At 51.1% G+C, this 20,773-nt stretch overlaps 1 protein-coding gene and 1 pseudogene across 1 annotated transcript; one reads left to right on the forward strand and one right to left on the reverse strand.

Moving 5' to 3' along the window:
* LOC128899310 (oocyte zinc finger protein XlCOF6-like) overlaps window positions 1–20,773 on the forward strand; it is a 285,720-nt pseudogene that overhangs the window by 110,645 nt on the left and 154,302 nt on the right.
* On the reverse strand, window positions 8,620–9,552 carry LOC128899307 (olfactory receptor 14A16-like). Its single transcript, XM_054177686.1, has one exon. It carries the CDS (start codon window positions 9,550–9,552, stop codon window positions 8,620–8,622), a length of 933 nt encoding a protein of 310 aa, XP_054033661.1.

The following is a 20,773-nucleotide window of genomic DNA, read 5'->3' on the forward strand; positions in this document are numbered from 1 at the left end:
GACAATCATGGTTGTAACTCGTAGCAAAAACTCCCTTAAAAAGTCAGTGTCGACCCAGACTGAGGAAGAACACAAGCAGGTAGCTGTCCAGGTATCTGGCTGTAGAGAGTGCTGGAGCCTGGCTCTTGAGATGCAGAGTAGTCGGGGTAACTCTTGCATAAGGTGTGAGCAGATTGACTACCTACTTAATCTGGTGGCCAGACTAAAGGATGAGGTTGCTAGTCTTAAAAGTGTAGGGGCATGTAGGGAAGAGATGAACCAGAAGAGGAAAGAGATAAACCAGAGGGGGAAAGATATGAACAAGAGTAAGCAGGCTCTGCAGGCTCCCACAGCAGAGGCTGGTTACCCAAAAAGCAGAGGGGAATGGACACAGGTTCCTCTCAAAAGACACAAGGTTAAACCTCTTTGCCTTCCCTCACCTTCCCTCCTGCTCCTGAAAAACAGGTATGGGGCACTGGAGATCGATGGTGAGGTGGTCCTGATGCCAGAGGACACACCATCTGGGGTTCTCCCTGAGGCTAAAGAGCCTAAGGGTAAACAACCTAAGGTTAAACGGCCTAAGGCAAAGCAGCCTAAGGTTAAACAACCTTCCCCTGGCATCAGGACCAGCTCCCTCAAAAAAAAGAGGAGGATAATTGTTATTGGCAATTCACTTCTGACGGGAATGGAGGGCCCCATTTGTCGGCCAGACCCATCTCATAGGGAACTCTGTTGTCTCCCTGGAGCCCAAATTAATGATGTTACCAGAAGGCTGCCCAGGCTGGTACAGCCTTCTGACTATTCTCCTTTGCTGCTTATGCAGATAGGGAATGATGATGTTGTAATCAGAACTCCCAGGGCTATCAAAAATGATTTCAGGGCCCTGGGAGATCTGGTTGAGGGGTCAGGTGCTCAAATTATTTTTTCCTCGATACCCTTAGTTGCAGGAGGGAATACCACAAGGAACAGGACAGCAGCCATAATCAACAAGTGGCTTAGAGGCTGGTGCAGACAAGAGAATTTTGGGTTTTTTTGGTCTTGGTAAACTTTCTACTGCACCAGGCCACCTGGCAACAGATGGAGTACATCTGTCCCAGAGAAGGGGAAAGGTCACAGTATATGAGAATGGCCTGTCCCCCAAAGGTAAAAAGATTCTGGGGAGGGAACTGGCAGCTCTCATCGACAGGGCTTTAAACTAGTTTCGAAGGGGGAAGGGGCTGAAACTAGTCCCCTCAGGCAAGAGTCTGGGGGCAGTAAGCTAAGGTCAGAGGCCAAACCAGCAGCCCAGCTGAGGTGCATGTACACTAATGCACGAAGCATGGGAAACAAACAAGAGGAGCTGGAAGCCTTGTTGCAGCAGGAAAGTTATGACGTAGTTGCCATCACAGAGACGTGGTGGGATAGCTCATATGACTGGAGTGCTGCAATTGATGGCTACAGGCTCTTCAGGAGAGATAGACAAGGAAGAAAGGGTGGAGGGGTGGCCCTGTACATCAGGGAGGCACTAGATGCCATTGAGCTAGAGATTAGGGAAGATCAGGTTGAATGCTTGTGGGCAAGAATTAGAGGGAAGACCGGTAGGGCAGACATCCTGGTTGGAGTATGTTATAGACCACCCAACCAGGAGGATGATGTTGACAAAGCATTCTATAGACAGCTTAAGGCTGTCTCAAGATCTCCTGACCTTGTCCTTATGGGCGACTTCAACCTGCCTGACATCTGCTGGGATCTCAACACAGCAGAGAGGAGACAGTCTAGGAGGTTCTTAGACTGCATGGAGGACAGCTTCTTATCCCAGGTACTGCGTGAGCCTACCAGGGGCAAGGCTATGCTTGACCTCCTCTTCACCAACAGGGAAGGGCTGGTGGGTGATGTGGTGGTCAGAGGCTGTTTAGGGGCCAGCGACCACGAGATAATTGAATTTTCAGTATTTGGTCAAACTAAGAGGGGCAGCAAGAAGACCTCCACTCTGGACTTCTGGAGGGTGGACTTCAGGTTGCTCAAGGAACTAACTCAGAAGGTTCCTTGGGAAACAGCCCTTAGAAACAAAGGGGTCCAGGAGAGCTGGGACTACTTCAAGGAGGAACTCTTGAAGGCACAGGATCAGGCTGTGCCAATGGGCCGGAAGAGGAGCCGCCGGGGCAGACGGCCAGCCTGGATGGGTGATGAGCTTCTAAAAGAACTAAGGGAAAAAAAGAGGGTGTATCATCTTTGGAAGAAAGGGGAGGCAACCCATGAAAAGTTAAAGGATGTTGCTAGGTCTTGTAGGAAGAAAATTAGGGAGGCAAAAGCACATTTGGAGCTTAGACTGGCCTCTGCTGTGAAGAACAACAACAAGTCCTTCTATAAATACATTAATAGCAAGAAGAAGGGCAGGGACAACCTCCACTCCTTGGTGGACACGGAGGGGAATGTTGTAACAAAGGATGAGGAGAAGGCAGAGTTACTTAACACCTTCTTTGCCTCAATTTTTTCTAGCAGGACAGAATGTCTTCCAGACAGCTGGCCTGCAGAGCTGGCAGAAGGAGTTAGGGAGCAGCATAGTCTTCCTCTGTTCCAGAATGGGCTAGTTGGTGATCTGCTTAGCCACTTGGATCCCCACAAGTCCATGGGACCAGATGGGATCCATCCCAGGGTGCTGAGAGAGCTGGCAGATGTGCTGGCCAAGCCGCTCTCCATCATTTTTCAGCAGTCCTGGCTCACTGGAGACATCTCAGACGACTGGAAGCTGGCCAACGTGGTGCCCATCCACAAGAAGGGCCAGTTGGATGAGCCAGGGAATTATAGACCTGTCAGCCTGACCTCAGTGCCAGGCAAGATTATGGAACAGGTCATCTTGAGTGAAGTCGCACAGAACTTGGAGGATGGCCAAGGGATCAGGCCCAGCCAGCATGGGTTTAGGAAGGGCAGGTCCTGCCTGACCAACCTGATCTCCTTCTATGATCAGGTGACCCGCCTGGTAGATGCGGGGCAGGCTGTGGATGTAGTCTACCTGGACCTCAGCAAGGCCTTTGACACCGTCCCCCACAGCAAACTCCTGGCCAAGCTGTCTGCCCATGGCTTGGATGGGAGCACACTGCATTGGGTTAGGAACTGGCTGGAGGGCCGAGCCCAGAGAGTGGTGGTGAATGGTGCCACATCCAGCTGGCAGCCAGTCACCAGTGGTGTGCCCCAAGGATCAGTGCTGGGCCCCATGCTCTTTAACATCTTCATTGACGATATGGATGAGGACATCGAGTCCATCATCAGTAAATTTGCTGACGACACCAAGCTGGGGGCAGGAGTTGATCTGCTGGAGGGTAGAGAGGCTCTGCAGAGGGACCTTGACAGGCTGGGCAGATGGGCAGAGTCCAAGGGCATGAGATTTAACACATCCAAGTGCCGGGTTCTGCACTTTGGCCACAGCAACCCCATGCAGAGCTACAGGCTGGGGTCAGAGTGGCTGGAGAGCTGCCAAACAGAGAGGGACCTGGGGGTGCTTATTGACACCCGCCTAAACATGAGCCAGCAGTGTGCCCAGGTGGCCAAGAAGGCCAATGGCATCCTGGCCTGTATTAGGAATAGTGTGGCCAGCAGGAGCAGGAAGGTCATTGTGCCCCTGTACTCTGCATTGGTTAGGCCACACCTTGAGTACTGTGTCTAGTTCTGGGCCCCTCAGTTTAGGAAGGACATCGAGACACTTGAACGTGTCCAGAGAAGGGCAACAAGGCTGGTGAGAGGCCTTGAGTACAAGCCCTATGAGGAGAGGCTGAGGGAGCTGGGATTGTTTAGCCTGGAGAAGAGAAGGATCAGAGGTGACCTCATTGCCCTCTACAACTACCTGAAAGGTGGGTGTAGCCAGGAAGGGGTTGGTCTCTTCTCCCAGGCAACCAGCACCAGAACAAGGGGACACAGTCTCAAGTTGTGCCAGGGGAGGTTTAGACTCGAGGTGAGGAAAAAGTTCTTCACTGAGCAAGTCATTCATCATTGGGATGGGCTGCCCAGGGAGGTGGTGGAGTCGCCGTCCCTGGAGGTGTTCAAGGGGAGATTGGACGTGGCACTTGGTGCCATGATCTAGTTGTGAGGTCTGTTGGAACAGGTTAGACTTGATGATGCTTGGGGTCTCTTCCAACCTTAGTTACTGTGATACTGTGATACTGTGAAAGTCAGGTCCGTTCTCGCTGCGGGGTAGGGCCAGCCGCGGCGGAGCGGGCGAGCCCGGCTCCCGATACCCAGGAAGGGTGAACGGGAACTCCAGTTCAAAAGCTGTTCTCAAGGGCCCTGGGGACGCGTTTATGGCTTTCTCTGGAGGAGCCGTTTGAATGCCCGAGGGGTGGAGGCGATTTTGATTCTGTACCACGGCGGTAGAGGTGGCTGGAGCCCTGCTGTATGCTCGGGTTGCGGCGGCTGAGGGCTGAGCCGTGCGCTCGGAGCAGCTGCGGCGGCCCGGCCGTGCACTCGGAGCGGCGGCGGGGCCAGCCCTGTTCTCTTCCCCGACGTTTTCGGACGAGTTCCGAAAATGGCGCCTAGCACCTGGCTCCACCTCCCTTCTTCTCAGCAGGTTGTGGAGCAGCCCCTCCCTCTCCTGGGGTGGGGCTGTGTACTTGGAGCTGCCACATCTGCGGTATGCGAACGCCCAGTGGAGGGGCGGTGTACCTGTGGCATGCATCTGTGGAGCCTCGGGCCGCGGCTGAAAGCGGTCAGCACTGGGCTTGGGATAGGTCCGTGCAGTGTTGAGAGAGGCTCAGCGTGCTATTTTCCTGGAGGGGTGGAGAAGCAGCAGAGCCTGATTGTTCTGACTGGCTTGCCCCAGGGGTGGAAATATGCCGCTGAGTGGATAGAGATGGGAATGAAGGTTTGGTTGAGAAGTTGTGAGGTTCTTTCCAGGTGACCAGGATGTCCAACGGATCCATGAAGAGCTTGCAACGCAGAAGAGTGAACTCGGCATCGCGGGAGGGTTTCATTAGATGAGAGGAGAAGGACTGGAATGGACTGACACTTGAGCCTGAATGAGAGACTGGTTGAGTGGACGCCCAGATGAAGAGATGGACTTTGCTGGACATGTCATCAGAAGATTTCTGATTTGATGATGTGTTTAGGTGCAAAGATTATGGTATGAAATAAGGGGTGGCGTGTTGCAGTTTGAGCTGGGTGCCCCCCTGGTGTGTTCACTTCCTGTGTCCAGAAGTCCAGCCCAGAGGGATGGACACAGGAAATTGTGTGTATTTCCTACCATAATTCTTTGCACCACTATAAGATCCAGTGCAGCATCTAGCACTTTCTCTTTTCTTCCTCCTCCGTCAGCTGGTAACTGGGGGAGATGTCTGCTGGCTTTGGGCCTGGCTAGGCCCAAGGCCACAGGGGGATGGGCAGTCTCAGGCCTGGCCAGCTGAGACTAGCCCAGCAGAGGGAGGGGGAAGAAGGAGCCCTGAGGGTCTCGGGTGTACCCTCAGGTGGGAATGGGATGCCTCTGGGTTTGCTTTGGGATCTTTCTTTGTCACTGCGCTTTGGGTTCTCTGTAACATTCACTGCTTTCCATTAGGTGGAGGAGGGCAGGAAGTGAACACACCAGGGGGGCACCCAGCTCAAACTGCAACACAAGTGTGTTGAAAACAACTGATTGATTATAGCAGTTGTGTATCCTGACTTTAACCCATAGGTAGCTATGGCTTGTTTAGCTTCTATCAACATTTTCCAGTCCAGAGATGCCATATTCTTTGTTAACCTTGTAAAACCACAGCAGATGCATGTACAGGAAAATCTACAGATTCTCCATCTGTTACTGCATTTCTCACAATACCTTTCCACCAGCACAGCAGAACAGTTCTCTGTCCCTCCCATCTCCCAATCCCTTACACTATCATCCCTCTGGAATTCAATTGTAGCCTCTGTCGCACTGATATCGTCTGCTGATAATGCCTGGCATCTGAGAGGCTGGGGGTGTAGCACAGCATTTTTCCAGCACCGGGGCAGTGCTGGTTCGAGCGGCTTTCCGTCCCTCTGGGAGCATACCTCTTATGCTGAGTCGAGCAGCATCATAGTCCAAGGATCCCATCACAAGTTTGGGCACCAGATGTCGGCGATGGAGAATAGAGTCAATACAAATGACCGATATGATCTAGAATTGTTTGTTTATTAAGGGAACCTCTACAGCTTATACAGACTTGGAGAGCATCGTTGGCATAGCTTCATTGGTTCCCCACGAGTGACCACACATCCTACTGTTATAGATTATTGGTCACATTACTAATGACACGCGAGGTTGTTGATGCAGGTGTGTGTCCTGTTGTTCCCAGATAACTCTCTGTGTTTATAGCTACCAGTGCCCTGCTTTAGTTACATGCTGCAGGCACAGCACTGTTTTGCTACACTGCTAGCTACTTCTGCTCTTAGGCTGAGCATGGCCTACCACCATGTCAGGCTCTAAGCCTATACTGCCAGATTGCTCACACTGCTTATTGCCACCATTGCCACATTCATGCAGTGGGAACTTCAGTTCTAAAGCTTGAAAATCTGGGCCTTTCTGAAGACAACAGCTTGTAAATAATGGAAGAAGAGTGGTTTTGCTCCTGCTGTCTGTTTCCAGTTCCCCTCCTCCTCCTCCTTCTGTCTCTCTTATCTCTCTCCCTTGCTTGCAGTGTTTTGCAGCTCTGCAGAATCACAGAATCACAGAATCACCAAGGTTGGAAGAGACCTCAAAGATCAAGTCCAACCTGTCACCACAGACCTCATGACTAAACCATGGCACCAAGTGCCATGTCCAATCTGCTCTTGAAGACCTCCAGGGATGGTGACTCCACCACCGCCCTGGGCAGCACATCCCAATGGCTAACAACTCTCTCAGTGACAAATTTTCTCCATACCTCCAGCCAAAACTTCCCTTGGAACAGCTTGAGAGTGTGTCCTCTTGTTCTGGTGCTGCTCGCCTGGGAGAAGAGACCAACCCCCACCTGGCTACAACCTCCCTTCAGGTAGTTGTAGAGAGCAATAAGGTTTCCTCTGAGCCTCCTCTTTTCCAGGCTAAACAACCGCAGCTCCCTCAGCCTCTCCTCATAGGGCTTGTGTTCCAAACCCCTCACCAGCCTCATTGACCTTCTCTGGACACGTTCCAGCAAATCAACATCTTTCCTAACCTGAGGGGCCCAGAACTGGGCACAGTGCTCAAGGTGCGGCTAACCAGTGCTGAGGACAGGGGCAGAATGACTTCCCTGCTCCTGCTGGCCACATTATTCATGATACAGGCCAGGACGCCATTGGCCCTCTTGGCTGCCTGGGCACACTGCAGGCTCATGTTCAGCCTACTATCAACCAGTACCCCCAGGTCCCATTCTGCCTGGCTGCTCTCCAGCCACTCTGACTCCAGCCTGTAGCACTGCATGGAGTTGTTTTGGCAAATGTGTAGAAGCTGGCACTTGGATGTATTCAATCTCATGCTCTTGGACTCTGCCCATCTGTCCAGCCTGGCAAGGTCTGTCTGCAGAGCTCTCCTACCCTCTAACAGATCAACTCCTGCCCCCAGCTTGGTGTCATCTGCAAATTTACTGATGATGGACTCAATGCCCTCATCCAGATCATCAGTAAAGATATTGATCAGGATGGGGCCCAGCACTGATCCTTGGGGCACACCACTAGTGACTGGTTGCCAGCTGGATGTGGCACCATTCACCACCACACTCTGGGCTCGGCCCTCCAGCCAGTTCCTAACCCAGCTCAGAGTGCTGCTGTCCAAGCCAGGGGCTGACAGCTTGGCCAGGAGTTTGCTGTGGGGGACGGTGACAAAGGCCTTGCTGAAGTCCAGGTAAACTCCATCCACAGGTACTATTAGCCAAACACCAAACTCAGATGTGAGAGGCAATGCACCAAAATGGACTCTCCAGACTGTCTATTAGCTGAGGAAGGAGGTGGATGTGGAAAGTTTAATCCATCTGATTGGTGCCTAAAGATTGAGGACAATGGGGAGGCAGCAATAAATATAGCCACCAACAGCAGGGAAATAGCTCATGGACCAGTCCAAACCTGGCAAGGACTGGAATGGGACACATTGTCTTGGTTGCCTGATGGGCCATGGGTCAAACGAGTGTCATTCTTCTCTCTTTGTGCAACAGCAGCTCTAATCTTTCTACCATGTCTGATACTCTGATTTGTATGGCTTATCCATCCTGCAGTCAGGCAGGTGCAGGTTGTAGCCAGATCAAGTGAGCCAGAAAAGGCTACAAAAAAGAGCAGTATGATGTATCTGCAAATAAGACCAACAGGAGTTGGAAGAGAAAGGGAGGAACCAGACAGTTCGCCTTCTCTTTGTGTATGTAAATCACAAAGGGGCCTCTGCTAAGTCCCTTCCCTTGAACACTGTTGTAAATCAGTAGGGGTCTGTCCAAAGAGAGCAGACACTGAACACAGCCAGACTCCTCTGTCTCTGTTATGAACTTCTCAATGGGAAGAATTTTTTCTTGAATGTTGCACACCCAGGGAGCACAGCTGCTCCTGTCTGCAGTCTCTGGGTCACAGCAGACAGGACAGCACTGAATCAGAAATGGTCCGAAGAAAGACTCTGGTGGGGAAACAACATTCTTACATGATAACAGCACCAGCAGCAGCCAAAAGGAGAGAAACCAGACTGTGAGTAACATCAGAACTGCTCTGCAGGAGAGGACAAAGACTTTATTGGTTCTGACAGCATCCAGGGATCATTTTCCTCATGGCATCCTTGAGCTCCTGGTTCCTCAGGCTGTAGATGAGAGGGTTCACTGCTGGAGGCATCACTGAGTACAGAGATGACACCACCACATCAAGGGATGGGGAGGAGATAGAAGAGGGCTTCAGGTAGGCAAAGATTACAGTGTTGACAAACAGGGAGACCACAGCCAGGTGAGGGAGGCAGGTGGCAAAGGCTTTGTGACGTCCCTGCTGAGAGGGGATCCTCAGCACTGCCCTGAAGATCTGCACATAGGACACCACAATCAACAAAAAACAGACAAAGACTAAGCAGACACTGGCCACAAGAAGCCAAAGCTCCCTGAGGTAGGATGTGGAGCAGGAGAGCTTGAGGATCTGCGGAATTTCACAGAAGAACTGGTGCAGAGCATTGCCCTGGCAGATGGGGAGGGAAAATGTATTGGCTGTGTGCAGCAGACCATAGAGAGCTCCACAGGCCCAGACAGCTGCTGCCATGTGGAGACAAACTCTGCTGCCCAGGAGGGTCTCATAGTGCAGGGGTCTGCAGATGGCAACGTAGCGATCGTAGGACATGGTGGTGAGGAGTAAATACTCTGCTGACATTAGGAATACTAAAAAGAAGACCTGGAGAGCACACCCTGTGTAGGAGATGTCTCTGGTGTCCCTCAGGGAATTGTCTATGGATTTGGGCACAGTGGTGGAAATGAATCCCAGGTCGAGGAGGGCAAGGTTGAGGAGGAAGAAGTACATGGGGGTGTGGAGGTGGTGGTCCCAGGCTATGGTGGTGATGATGAGGCCATTGCCCAGCAGGGCAGCCAGGTAGATGGCCAGGAAGAGGCAGAAGTGCAGGAGCTGCAGCTGCCTTGTGCCTGGGAATGGCAGGAGGAGGAAGTGGGTGATGGAGCTGCTGTTGGCCATCTGCTGCCTCTGGCCATGGAGACCTGTCCAAGGAGGGAAAGGCAGTGACAAGTTAGGGCACACTTCTCTCAGCCTCATCTTAACCTCCTTCCCTGAGCTGGGTGAGGAATGGATCAGCTCAGTCCCATCACTAACAACCCATGGCAGAGATCATCACAGCTTCAAATGCAGCAGGGACCCAGATTTGCCATGAAGATTTTTCTGGTGTCAGAACACAAAGTGACCAACAGCCCAAACCCAGAGAACAAGAGTCCCATGGAGAGTTGGAGAAACAGGGAACAGCTCTGCAGTGAAGGGAAGAGAGAAAGGCAGAGGTGTGGGGGTGAAGCCTTCTCCAGGAGCCTTCAGATGAATGTCAGCTGCCAAGGTTGTGACTCCTGACCTGGAGCCCATAGCTTTGAGGGCAGTGCCTCTGCTGGGTAGAAGAGCAGAGCAAAAGGTTGCATTGGGAAATGTGTCTGCAGTGCAGAGAATGGCACAGAGGTGCCTGATCCTCCTTGCCAGGGCATCTCTGCCAGCAGATCTCTCTCCCCCCACTGCCCAAGTCCCTGCTACCAGCAGATATCCCTGCCAGGACCTGCTTCTCTGTGCTCAGCTCTCTTCCCCATCCCTGCTGACAGAGCTCATCCCACCAGCTGTGTGTTCAGCTCTGCCCTGCAGACCCCTTCCAGCAGGACACTGCCCAGGGGCAGCTCTGGGTGTGCAGGGCTCAGGAGAAGCTCAAAGGCTAATGAGGGTCTTATTCAAAGTGGAGAAACTCTTATCTCACACAGCCCACCCAGCACACCAAGGGGATCAACATTCAAAGCCAAGATTCCTTCTCTTCCAGCAAAATGCTGCCTTGATCTTGTTCTTCAAAACCCCTCAGAAATGCCCAGTGGGAAGCCAGGATTGTGAGCAGCTCTGGCCAGCACAGCTCCCTCCCCACAGCACAAGGACCCTGCCCTGCCAGGGCTGTCTCCTGCCACTCACAGCTTCTCCCCACAGCACTATGTGGAGCTCCCTGAGCAGGCTGAGCTGAGCCTGGCAGGCAGCAGAGTCCCTGCCCCAGCACACAGCCCCTGGGCTGCAGGGACCCTGCTCTGAAGAACAGCCCTGACCACCCCTGCCTGCACCCCAGGGTCCACAGCTCTCCAGAAAAGCCTGAAAAGAGCCTCTGGACAGGAAGATTTCCTTCCAGCCCCCACCAGCTGTGGCTGTGCCAGCTTTAGGAGATGCCTCCAGGAGCTGCAGCTGCACTGCCCTGCCCCCACAGACTCACTGTGTCAGGGACTGCAGTGACTTCTCCTCCTGTCAGCTCTCAGTCACCCTCCTGGACACCTCTGAGCTCTCTCTGCCTTCCTCATCTCCCTGAGATCCAGTGGCAGTGTCCTCAGCCCTGCTGTGCAGAGCAGAGGAGCTGCTCCTGGGCACAGCTGTCTCTTTTCTCTGCTGCCTGCTTTCCAGCAGCTCCCTCCAGCCACGGAGCTCAGCCCAGCTGAGCAGCAGAGGACCAACCCAAGGGCAATTTAATGACCCCCTGGTGGCTTTGGTGCCATGTAAACATCAGAGACTGAGAGGAAGATGATGAAACCTCTCCAGAAGTTGAAGTCACTTTCAAACTCTGAAGTTTGTTCTCTTGTTGATGGGTCCCAGTGAGGACACTGCTGGGAAAGTGTCTGCAGGCTGTGGTTGGAGCAGAGAGCTGGCGGCAGTGCTGAGAGGTCAGGACAAGCAGAGGAAGATGTCTCTGATGCTGAGCAAACCTGGAGGTGTTTCATTAAAGCCCTGAGCCCTGGCCCCTGGACAGGCAGATCCTGTCCCTCACTCATCCTTCAGGGTGATTCCTGGAGCAGTGAGATGTGGAGAGGACCAATGCCAAGGGCAGGACTATGGCACAACCCCTCCCAGGCTCCTGAGGATGGACAAGGAGGCAAGGAGGCCCCAGGGCTGGAAGGAGGAGTTGTCTCCTTAGAGGCATCAGTGGCACAGACCACAGCCAGAAGCAAAGGCAGGAAGAGCTTGGCTCTGCCAGGAGCCTTTCAGCTCTTGCACAGCCCTCTGTCATCTGCCCCTCAGGCTGTCCTCTGCTGCTGCATCAGCTGAGCCTCTTTCCCTGCAGGCTGGAGTCACCCAGCCAGCTGCCCCACCTTGCTGCCACCTTTCTTTGCTGCTCTTTCTCCATCCTCCCTGGCTCTTGTTTGAATCACAAAGCCTTGAGCTGGTACAGGCTCCTGCTGGGTGACATCTTACCTGTAATGGGTTGGGGCAAACCCCCTCCCCACCACGTGTAGAAATAACGACTCAGACAAACTGATTGCAAAAGTAGTGGAGAGTTTAAATAGAGAACAATGAGGGTGCACAAAAGGAAACATAGTGACAAGAAAGAAAGCAAAATAAACCCAGAAAGACCCCAACCCCACCTGAGGGTGCACCCAGAACCACCAAGGGCTCCTCCTTCCACCCCCTACTACTAGGCTGGTCTCAGCTGGCCAGATCTGAGACTGCCCATCCCCCAGTGGCCTTGGACCTAAGTCAGGTCCATGGCCAGGAGATCTCTCCCCCACTTACCAAGTCTCGGAGAGGGAAGGAAAGAGAAAGTGCCAGACCCCACTGCAAAATTTATAGTGGTGCAAGGGATTATGGTAGAAATACCTAATTTCCCATGCCCACCCACTGGGCTGGACTTCTGGACACAGGAAACACCCTCGTAGCAGAGGGCACCCAGCCCAAACTACAACAGGAGCCACCCCTTATTTCATACCATAATCCTTGCACCCAAACACATCATCAAATCAGAAAGCTTCTGATGACATGTCGGCGGAGTCCATATCTTCATCTGGGCGTCCACCCCAATAGTCTCTCATTCAGGCTCAAGTGTCTGTCCGTTCCAGTTCTTCTTCCTTCATCCAATGGAACCTCCCAGCGATGCAGAATTCACTCTTCTGAGGTGCCATAAGCGCATTCTCAGAGCCCTTGAAAACGGCTTTCCAGCTGGGGTCCCCGTCTGCCCGCCGGGATTTCGGGAGCTGGCTCGCCTGCTCGCAGCGGCTGGCTCTATCCCCGCAGCGAGAACAGACCTGACTCTGATCTGTTCGCTGCTGCCCCTCCCCCACTTCACTCCCCACCGTAGGGGAAGGGCAGGTTCCGCGTTCTCAAGCGGTACCCCGAGCTCACCAGGCGTCCCCCCGCCATCCATAAGAACTCACACGATTGCCCCAGCAACAAAACTTGAGCCCCCAACTGCCAAACCCAAACCGATGCCCAGAACTAAATTTAAACTCTCCATCTTTTGCAATCGATCTGCAGAGTGGGCACAACAGCCAGCCCCACGTTGGTGCACCAAAATGTAATGGGTTGGGACAGACCCCCTCCCCACCACGCGCAGAAATAACGACTCAGACAAACTGATTGCAAACGTGATGGAAGGTTTAAATAGAGAACAGTGAGTGTGCACAAAAAAACCCATAGTGACAAGGAAGAGACCAAAATAGACCCAGAAAGATCCCAACCCCACCTAAGGGTGCACCCAAAACCCCCCAGGGCTCCTCCTTCCCCCCCACTACTGCTAGGCTAGTCTCAGCTGGCCAGATCTGAGACCGCCCATCCCCCCGTGGCCTTGGGCCTAGCCAGGCCCAAGGCCGGGAGATAATCTCCCCCAGTTACCGGGTCTCGGAGAGGAAGGGAAGAGCAAGTGCTAGACCCCGCCACAAAATTTATAGTGGTGCAAGGGATTATGGTAGAAATACATAATTTCCTGTGTCCACCCACTGGGCTAGACTTCTGGACACAGGAAACACCCCTGTAGCAGAGGGCACCCAGCCCAAACTACAACAGTGGGGAGCCAATGAAGCTATGCCAACGTTGCTCTCTGAGTCCATATAAGCTGTAGAGGTTCCCTTAATAAGCAAACAATTCTAGATCATATTGGTCATTCGTATTGATTCTGTTCTCCGTCGACAACATCTGGTGCCCAAACTCGTGATGGGATCCTTGGACTATGATGCTGCTCGACTCAGCATAAGAGGTATGCTCCCAGAGGTACAGAAAGCCGGTCGAACCAGCACTGCCCCGGTGCTGACCAAATAAGCAGTGTGCGCTCAGAAAAGGAAGTGAATCTCACCAGGATCAGGTGAAGTGGCCAGGGAGGGCATGGGGGAAGCACTCCACAAAGAAGAAGAGGCTGCGCTAAAAGTCCTCCAAAGTATCCTCTCCATGAGAGGTATTACTTACGATTCTGGGATTTTTAATAGGGCTATTAGCCTGGGCCCAGGATCAAGGTCTTATCCCCACAGGAAAAGAAGCTTTTACTTCCAAAGCCTGGGACAAAATTGGAGCCTGGCTGTGGGATGAGGTGTCTAAAGGCTCAAAAGGAGCTTTTTGCTATAGCACCCTGTGGCACATTGTCACATACACTGCAATCTATAAAAGCAGAAAAGTCTACTCTTGATTCAGCTGCTGCGGCGTTGGTTCTAACCGAGATCAAAAAGGGAGATTCGGAAGGCTCGCACCCTCCACCCTCCACCCCGCCCCCCCCATGCACATATGCTGCTCCATCAGCATCCTCATCACAATTTCAGTTACCCACTATTCCTCCTTCTACATGAATCGGAGATCCCCAACCTGGCGGCCCTGGCGGCCATCCCCATGGTGGAGGCCCTGGTGGCAGCCCTGGCAGCAGCCACAGCAGCAGCCCCAGAGGTCCCGGTGGCCATCCCCACAGCAGCAGCCCCGGTGGTGGCCACGGCAGTGGCCCTAGCAGCCCCTGCAGCCCCAGCAGCTCTGGCTCTGCTACCCTCCCTGCCTCTTAAATCCCAGACATTATCAGCAGATGATATCACTGCAACAGGGAATACAATCAAATTCTGAAGGGACAACAGTGTAAAGGATCGGGAGGTGGGAGGACAGGGAACCGATCCGGTGCTGCGTCAGTGGAGAGGTAGCTTGAAAGACATCCAGATGATCCAGATTACTGGGCCATAAATTAATAAGGCAGAACCTGCCCAATTATATCAATGGGTAACCTTTCCTCAAGGCATGCAGAATTCTCCCACCCTGTGCCAAATGTATGTGGCTTGGGCTTTGTCCCCATTTAGACAGACTCATTGTGACTTCCGCATTTATCATTATATGAATGATAATCTAACTGCAGGAAAAAAGTTAGATCCTAAGGCAACACTCTCTGAGCTTCAACACATGTTAGAAAGCAGAGGGTTGAAAATAACACCACATCAGACCTTCCAATTTCTTGATAGATGACAAATGGCTTGCAATGCCACGGAAGCCATGCCTCGGCAGTCAGCAGACCCTTTTACACAGTGTCACTGCTAACCAACTCATTGGAGCAGGACCTTTTGCTAGATCAAATCAGCAAATGCAACTTCCTGATGAGGCTTTACAATTAAGTCAGGATTTAGTGATCAAAGTGTGGTCGAGAATCCAGGATGATCAATCTGATCCTGCGCTGATCACTACTTGGCAGGGTCCAACAGGGCCATTTGGTTCCTTTGTTGATAGCTTACATACGGCATTCAATACTAGTCCAGATTTGACTCACGATATGAAGGTAAAAATGTTGGCTGTTCTGGCATTTGGCAATGCTAACAAAAACAAAACTAAAAAATAAAACAAAAAACCAAACTAATTAAAAGGAAAAATATATTAAAAAATAGATTTAAAACAACAAAAAATAGATTAACAAATAAAATTTTAAAAAATAGATAAGTAATGAAAATAAAAACATAAATTTAAAAAAATAAGTAAATTTTTAAAATAAAATTATATTAAAATTTTTAAAAATTAGATAAAGATTTTAAAATTACAAAAAATAGTAAAAATTATAGATTAAAAATATATATAATGAAAAAATAAATTAAAAAACACATTAAAAATGTATTAAAAATTAAATTAAATATTAGATTAAAAATACTAAAAAAGAAAATAAAATTTAAAATAAGAAAAAATAAAAATAATTAAAAATAACATTTAAAATTAAATAAAAATTAAATAAAAAGAAAAAACAAACTAAAATAAAATTATAAAAAATTAAAATAAAAATTAGATTTAAAAAATAAAAATAAAATAAAATAATAATGAAATTATAATAACACATAAAGTAATAATATTTTAAAATAGATTAAATTTCTTAAAAATCAAAACTTATCAAAGTAAAATAAAAAATAAATTAATACAAAATTTTATTTTTTTAAAAAATGATTAAAATTTTAAAAATTGAAAAATTTTTTAAAAATTAGATTAAATAAAACAATCGTACAAAGAATAAAAAATTAATTAAAATTAAAAACAAATAAGATAAAAAATAGAATTGAAAAATAAAATAAAAATTAAAAAATATAGCAAAACAAAAATTAATAAAACTCAAAAAAGTTTGCAAAATATATAAAACCCCCATAGCTAAGGGTTTTAGTGATACCAACAAGAAATAACTACCCCATGTCAACTGCAATCATTGCAATAAACAATGGCAGAAGAATTAAGAACATGAAAGAACAGCATTTCCCATGAAGTCAAACATTGATCACAGTAACTGTTATGATAATCTGAGATCAAAAGCATCAATCAGAAGAATGTACAAAAAAACCCCTTCTGCATTAGGACTGAACATTATGATTCTTCGATTGTTGTGTGAGTAGAGAAAATATTCCTGTGGATTTATGTTACCTCACCAGTTTGCCACCCAGACATAGGAGTAGTCCTCACCCTGGACTTAGCACTGCTATGGACACATCTGGATGCTTGGTGTCTGGATGTGAGGATCTGCAGTCTGAAGGAGAAGCAAGGAACAGTAGAAACTGCAGAAAAGATATGCCAGGATGGGGGTTGATATCTCTGTGGAGAGGATGAGGGACCTGGACTGCTTCAGCCTGCTGAATGGAGGCTCAGGGCACTGCCAGAGCAGTGTGCACATGGCTGAAGAGTGGTTTCAGAGGGGATGGAGGTCTTCTGGGGAGTGGGAAGAGACCAAAACCTCCACAAAGTGCAGCTTGGAAGGTTCAGACTGGAGATGAGGCCAAAGAAACATCCCTGGAAGGGCACAGCTGCTATGCATGAGGCCATCCAGAGGTGTCAGGAAATGGCAGGGAGAGCTGAGACAGCTCAGGGAAGGGGTGGATATGGCAGGGGGAGAGCTGAGTGAGGAAGCCAGATTTGTGTCAGCAGCCTGAAGGGAAAGAGCTGCAGGCATGGGACAGTGTAGGAGAGGCTGCAGTAAGGATGGGCAAGGCCTCTGGCAAGGCTGAGAGGCCCAACAGGACCAAGGTCTTTGTCCCCTTGGCTCTGGCACTTGCCTCAGCCACCAAGGCCTGTGAGGAGAAACTTGGCTTTGAGGCTTTGAGGTTCTTCTATTGCAAGGGCAGTGGTCAGGGCTTGGCCTTTCTGCTTCCTAGACCAAAGGTAAGTTTTTCTGCCCTGTACTTTGCCTTTGTCTCCCTGCAATCCTGGCCTCTACCAAGCTGCTCTAACGAGTCCCTGGGGAGCCTTTGTCAGTAACAAGCCTCAGTGAGGCCAATCACTACTTCAAGGTACTTTGGAGTTTTCTTCTGCCTTGGACTTGTTGAGAGGCTTCTTGGCAGTACCTTGGCAGAGTCTCCTGGCAGTAGCTAAGGATGATGTAATCAGCCCCAAATACTCCATGGGGCTCATTAAATACTGCTGAACCTCTAATTCTTGCCAAGGTTTCTGCAGCTAATTGGAGAGGTTTTTATTGCACAAAGCATCTCATCAAAAATATTTGTAAGGGTCCCTTCAGCCGGAACCACAGCAAAACCTGACAAGGTCCTACCCTGCTCACTGCTCATTCTCACTCCCCACTGCTCCCAGCAGAGCCCAGAGCCACAGGTGAGGGACTGCATCTGCCTTGCCAGGGGCTGGGGGTCAGGGCTTGGCCCTTTGGATCAATGAAACCCCTCCAGGTTTACTCAGCAGCAAAGCCACCTTTAGCTGCTTGTCCTGACCTGTCAGCACTGCCTCAGTTCCCTGCTCTCACCAGACCCTGAGGACACTTTCCCTGTAGTGTCCCCCAGTGGAACCTATTAACACTACAAGAAACTTCAGAGTTTGACTCTAACTTTGACTTCTGCAGAGGTTTCATCAGCTTCCTCTCACTCCCTGAGGTTTACCTGGCACCAAAGCCACCAGAGGGCTCCTTTAAATGCCCTGGGCTGATCATCTGCTGCTGAGCTGGGCCAGGCTCCTGGGCTGTGTGGAGCTCTGGCCAGGAGCAGCTCCTGTGCACAGCACAGCAGGGCTGAGGGCACTGCCAGGGCATCTCAGGGAGATGAGGAAGGCAGGAAGAGCTTCAAGATGTCCAGGACTGGGAGGATGCTGAGAGCTGACTGGAGGAGAAGTCACTGCAGTTGCTGACAGGGTGAGTCTGAGGTGCTCTTGAACCTTTCCTGCCAGGGACAGCTCCAGGCAGGAGAGAGATGGGCTGGGGATGAGGGGAAGGTGCCAAGAAGCCCTGGGGGAGGCTGTGTTCAGGCTGCTCTCTCAGTACTTCTCTGCAGATGTCTCTGGGTGCTGTCTGCTGGGAAATGACTCTTTAGAACATCTCATCTCCAGCATCCCTGCCTGCTCTGCCCCTCCTGCTGGGCTTGGAGCTGGCCCCAGGAAGGCCCAGATCTGCCACAGGGTATTGGGCAGTGCTGAGCCTTTCCTTGGGGGTCAGCACTCTGCTCCCAGAGTCCTTTGATTCTCTTCAGGGGAGGCTGTGTCCTGCTCTGTCTCTCACAGCTGCCCCTCTGGGCTGGGACAGAGAAGAGTTCACAGAGCTGTCCTTTGAAGCAGTGCTGCCCTGCTCTCCTCAGAGCACACAGAGCTGGGGGGAGTCCTAAGGGTTAATTTGGGCAGAACATCTGCAAGGCAGCACAGGGGAAAGTGCAGGGCAGAGGGAACAGCCTGATGGGTGCAGTAGCTCCACTGTAGCAGAGCCAAGATGAGTCCTTGGCAGCACATGGCCTGAGCTCCTGCTCCTCACAGCAGCCTCAGCCAGAACAAAGCAGACAGCAAATCCATTTCAGCTGGGGGATTGCTGTGCCCCCTGCAGTGCTGCTTCTCAGAGGAGTCTGTCATCAAGTTTTGCTTTCTTTTCTTTCTTAGGCATTCCCACAGGCAGCAGATGGCCAACAGCAGCTCCATCACCCACTTCCTCCTCCTGCCATTCCCAGGCACAAGGCAGCTGCAGCTCCTGCACTTCTGCCTCTTCCTGGCCATCTACCTGGCTGCCCTGCTGGGCAATGGCCTCATCATCACCACCATAGCCTGGGACCACCACCTCCACACCCCCATGTACTTCTTCCTCCTCAACCTCGCCCTCCTTGACCTGGGTGCCATCTCCACCACTGTGCCCAAGTCCATGGCCAATTCCCTGAGGGATACCAGGGACATCTCCTATGCAGGATGTGTTGTGCAGGTGGTCTTCTATGTATTCCTAATTACAGCAGAGTATTTTCTCCTCACCACCATGTCCTACGATCGCTACATTGCCATCTGCAGACCCCTGCACTATGAGACCCTCCTGGGCAGCAGAGTTTGTCTCCACCTGGCAGCAGCTGTCTGGGCCTGTAGCTTTCTCTATGCTCTGCTGCACACAGCCAATACATTTTCCCTGCCCCTCTGCCAGGGCAATGTTGTGGAGCAGTTCTTCTGTGAAATCCCCCAGATCCTCAAGCTCTCCTGCTCCACATCCTACCTCAGGGAACTCTGGCTTCTTTTGGCCAGTGGCTGTTTATCATTTGTCTGTTTCATGTTCATTGTGGTGTCCTATGTGCAGATCTTCAGGGCAGTGCTGAGGATCCCCTCTCAGCAGGGACGCCACAAAGCCTTTGTCACCTGCCTCCCTCACCTGGCTGTGGTCTCCCTCTTTCTCAGCACTGCCTTCTTTGCCTACCTGAAGCCCTCCTCCATCTCCTCCCCATCCCTGGACCTGGTGGTGTCAGTTCTGTACTCAGTGGTGCCTCCAGCAGTGAACCCTCTCATCTACAGCCTGAGGAACCAGGAGCTCAAGGCTGCCCTCAGCAAACTGATCCCTGGATGCTTTCAGAAGCAATAAACTCTTCTGCAGAGCAGTTCTGATGTCACTCAGTGCAGGCCCAGCCTGGCTTCTGTACTTTGTGGTGGTGGTGTTTTACTCTTTATCAAATGGTCATCCCTTTTCTAACACATTCTCTGCTCTGCTGACCAAGAGTTTGTGCAGCAGGACCTCTGTTCCTTGATTAAAAAAATTAAAGAACCTTTCATTAACTTTTTCCTTCCTGAGATCCTTCCCCGAGGACTTCTCTGGAGCTTCAGGTCCTGTGTAGATTGGGAGGAGGAAGGAGTCCAAGCACTGCCAGGGAGCACCAGCATCTGAATTTCCAGGGCTGTTCTCTTTCTACTTACAGCCTCTCCTGGACAAGGCCTGAGTGCTGTGGCTGTTTGGTCAGGTTTCTCCTGTTTGGCAGTCCTATGACCACAGGCAGGGTTAGGCCATGGGAACTACTCTGACTGAGCTGGCCCCAAGAGCAGTTCCACAAAGACAAATGGTCTGCTCAGGGCAGAGTCTGAAGGCTTAGGGCTTCATCCAAAGTTTCTCTCCAGAGCAGGCCCAAGAAAGTGTCCCAGGGATGCAAACAGCAGGGAACAGCTCAAGTGTGAGTGTGCAGGGCTGGGGCACACAGCAGTGTGCTGATACAGAGAGGCCTCCTGACAGAGGCCTGAAGGAGCAGCAGAGCAGGCGCTGATCTGTGTCTGTGTTCACTGCACAGCCTGGGGAAGCTGTCCCAGGGTAATCATCCTGCTCTAGCCACTCACCACCACCATTTCCACCATTGGTCTCTCACCACAGCTTGCAAAGTTTCTTTGTCCCCCAGTTGCAGGTCACAGGCTCAGGAGGTCAGCAGTGACTGCTGGCATTGCACAGATGAGATGCAAGCATGGCCATGGTGTGTGGGGTGAGAGGAACCTGAGTGAGCACAAACACCATCAGCTGTTGCTGGGGTACCAAGGCACTGGAGGTGTGAGGAGCCTCCCAGCCTCTGGCAGGGGCAGCAGGAGGCCAGGGACACTCTGCCTGCTGCAGTGCAGAGCGTGTGTGAGGGATGGGGAAAGGCATTGTCTCTGAACATCCTGAGGTGCAGAAGCAGTTCATGAGGCCAGCTCAGGTGTGGACACCTGACAGAGCTCTGACATTTCTGTGTGTGACTGCAGCACAAACCTCCCTGCCCCAGGGAGATTCCTCTCAGGT

Source organism: Dryobates pubescens, chromosome 43 (genome assembly GCF_014839835.1).
Source record: "Dryobates pubescens isolate bDryPub1 chromosome 43, bDryPub1.pri, whole genome shotgun sequence".
Classification (NCBI taxonomy): Eukaryota; Metazoa; Chordata; class Aves; order Piciformes; family Picidae; genus Dryobates; species Dryobates pubescens.

Bases quoted from the DNA above. Each gene is read 5' to 3' on its own strand.
- LOC128899307 (XM_054177686.1), bottom strand. From the start codon at position 9,552: ATGGCCAACAGCAGCTCCATCACCCACTTCCTCCTCCTGCCATTCCCA.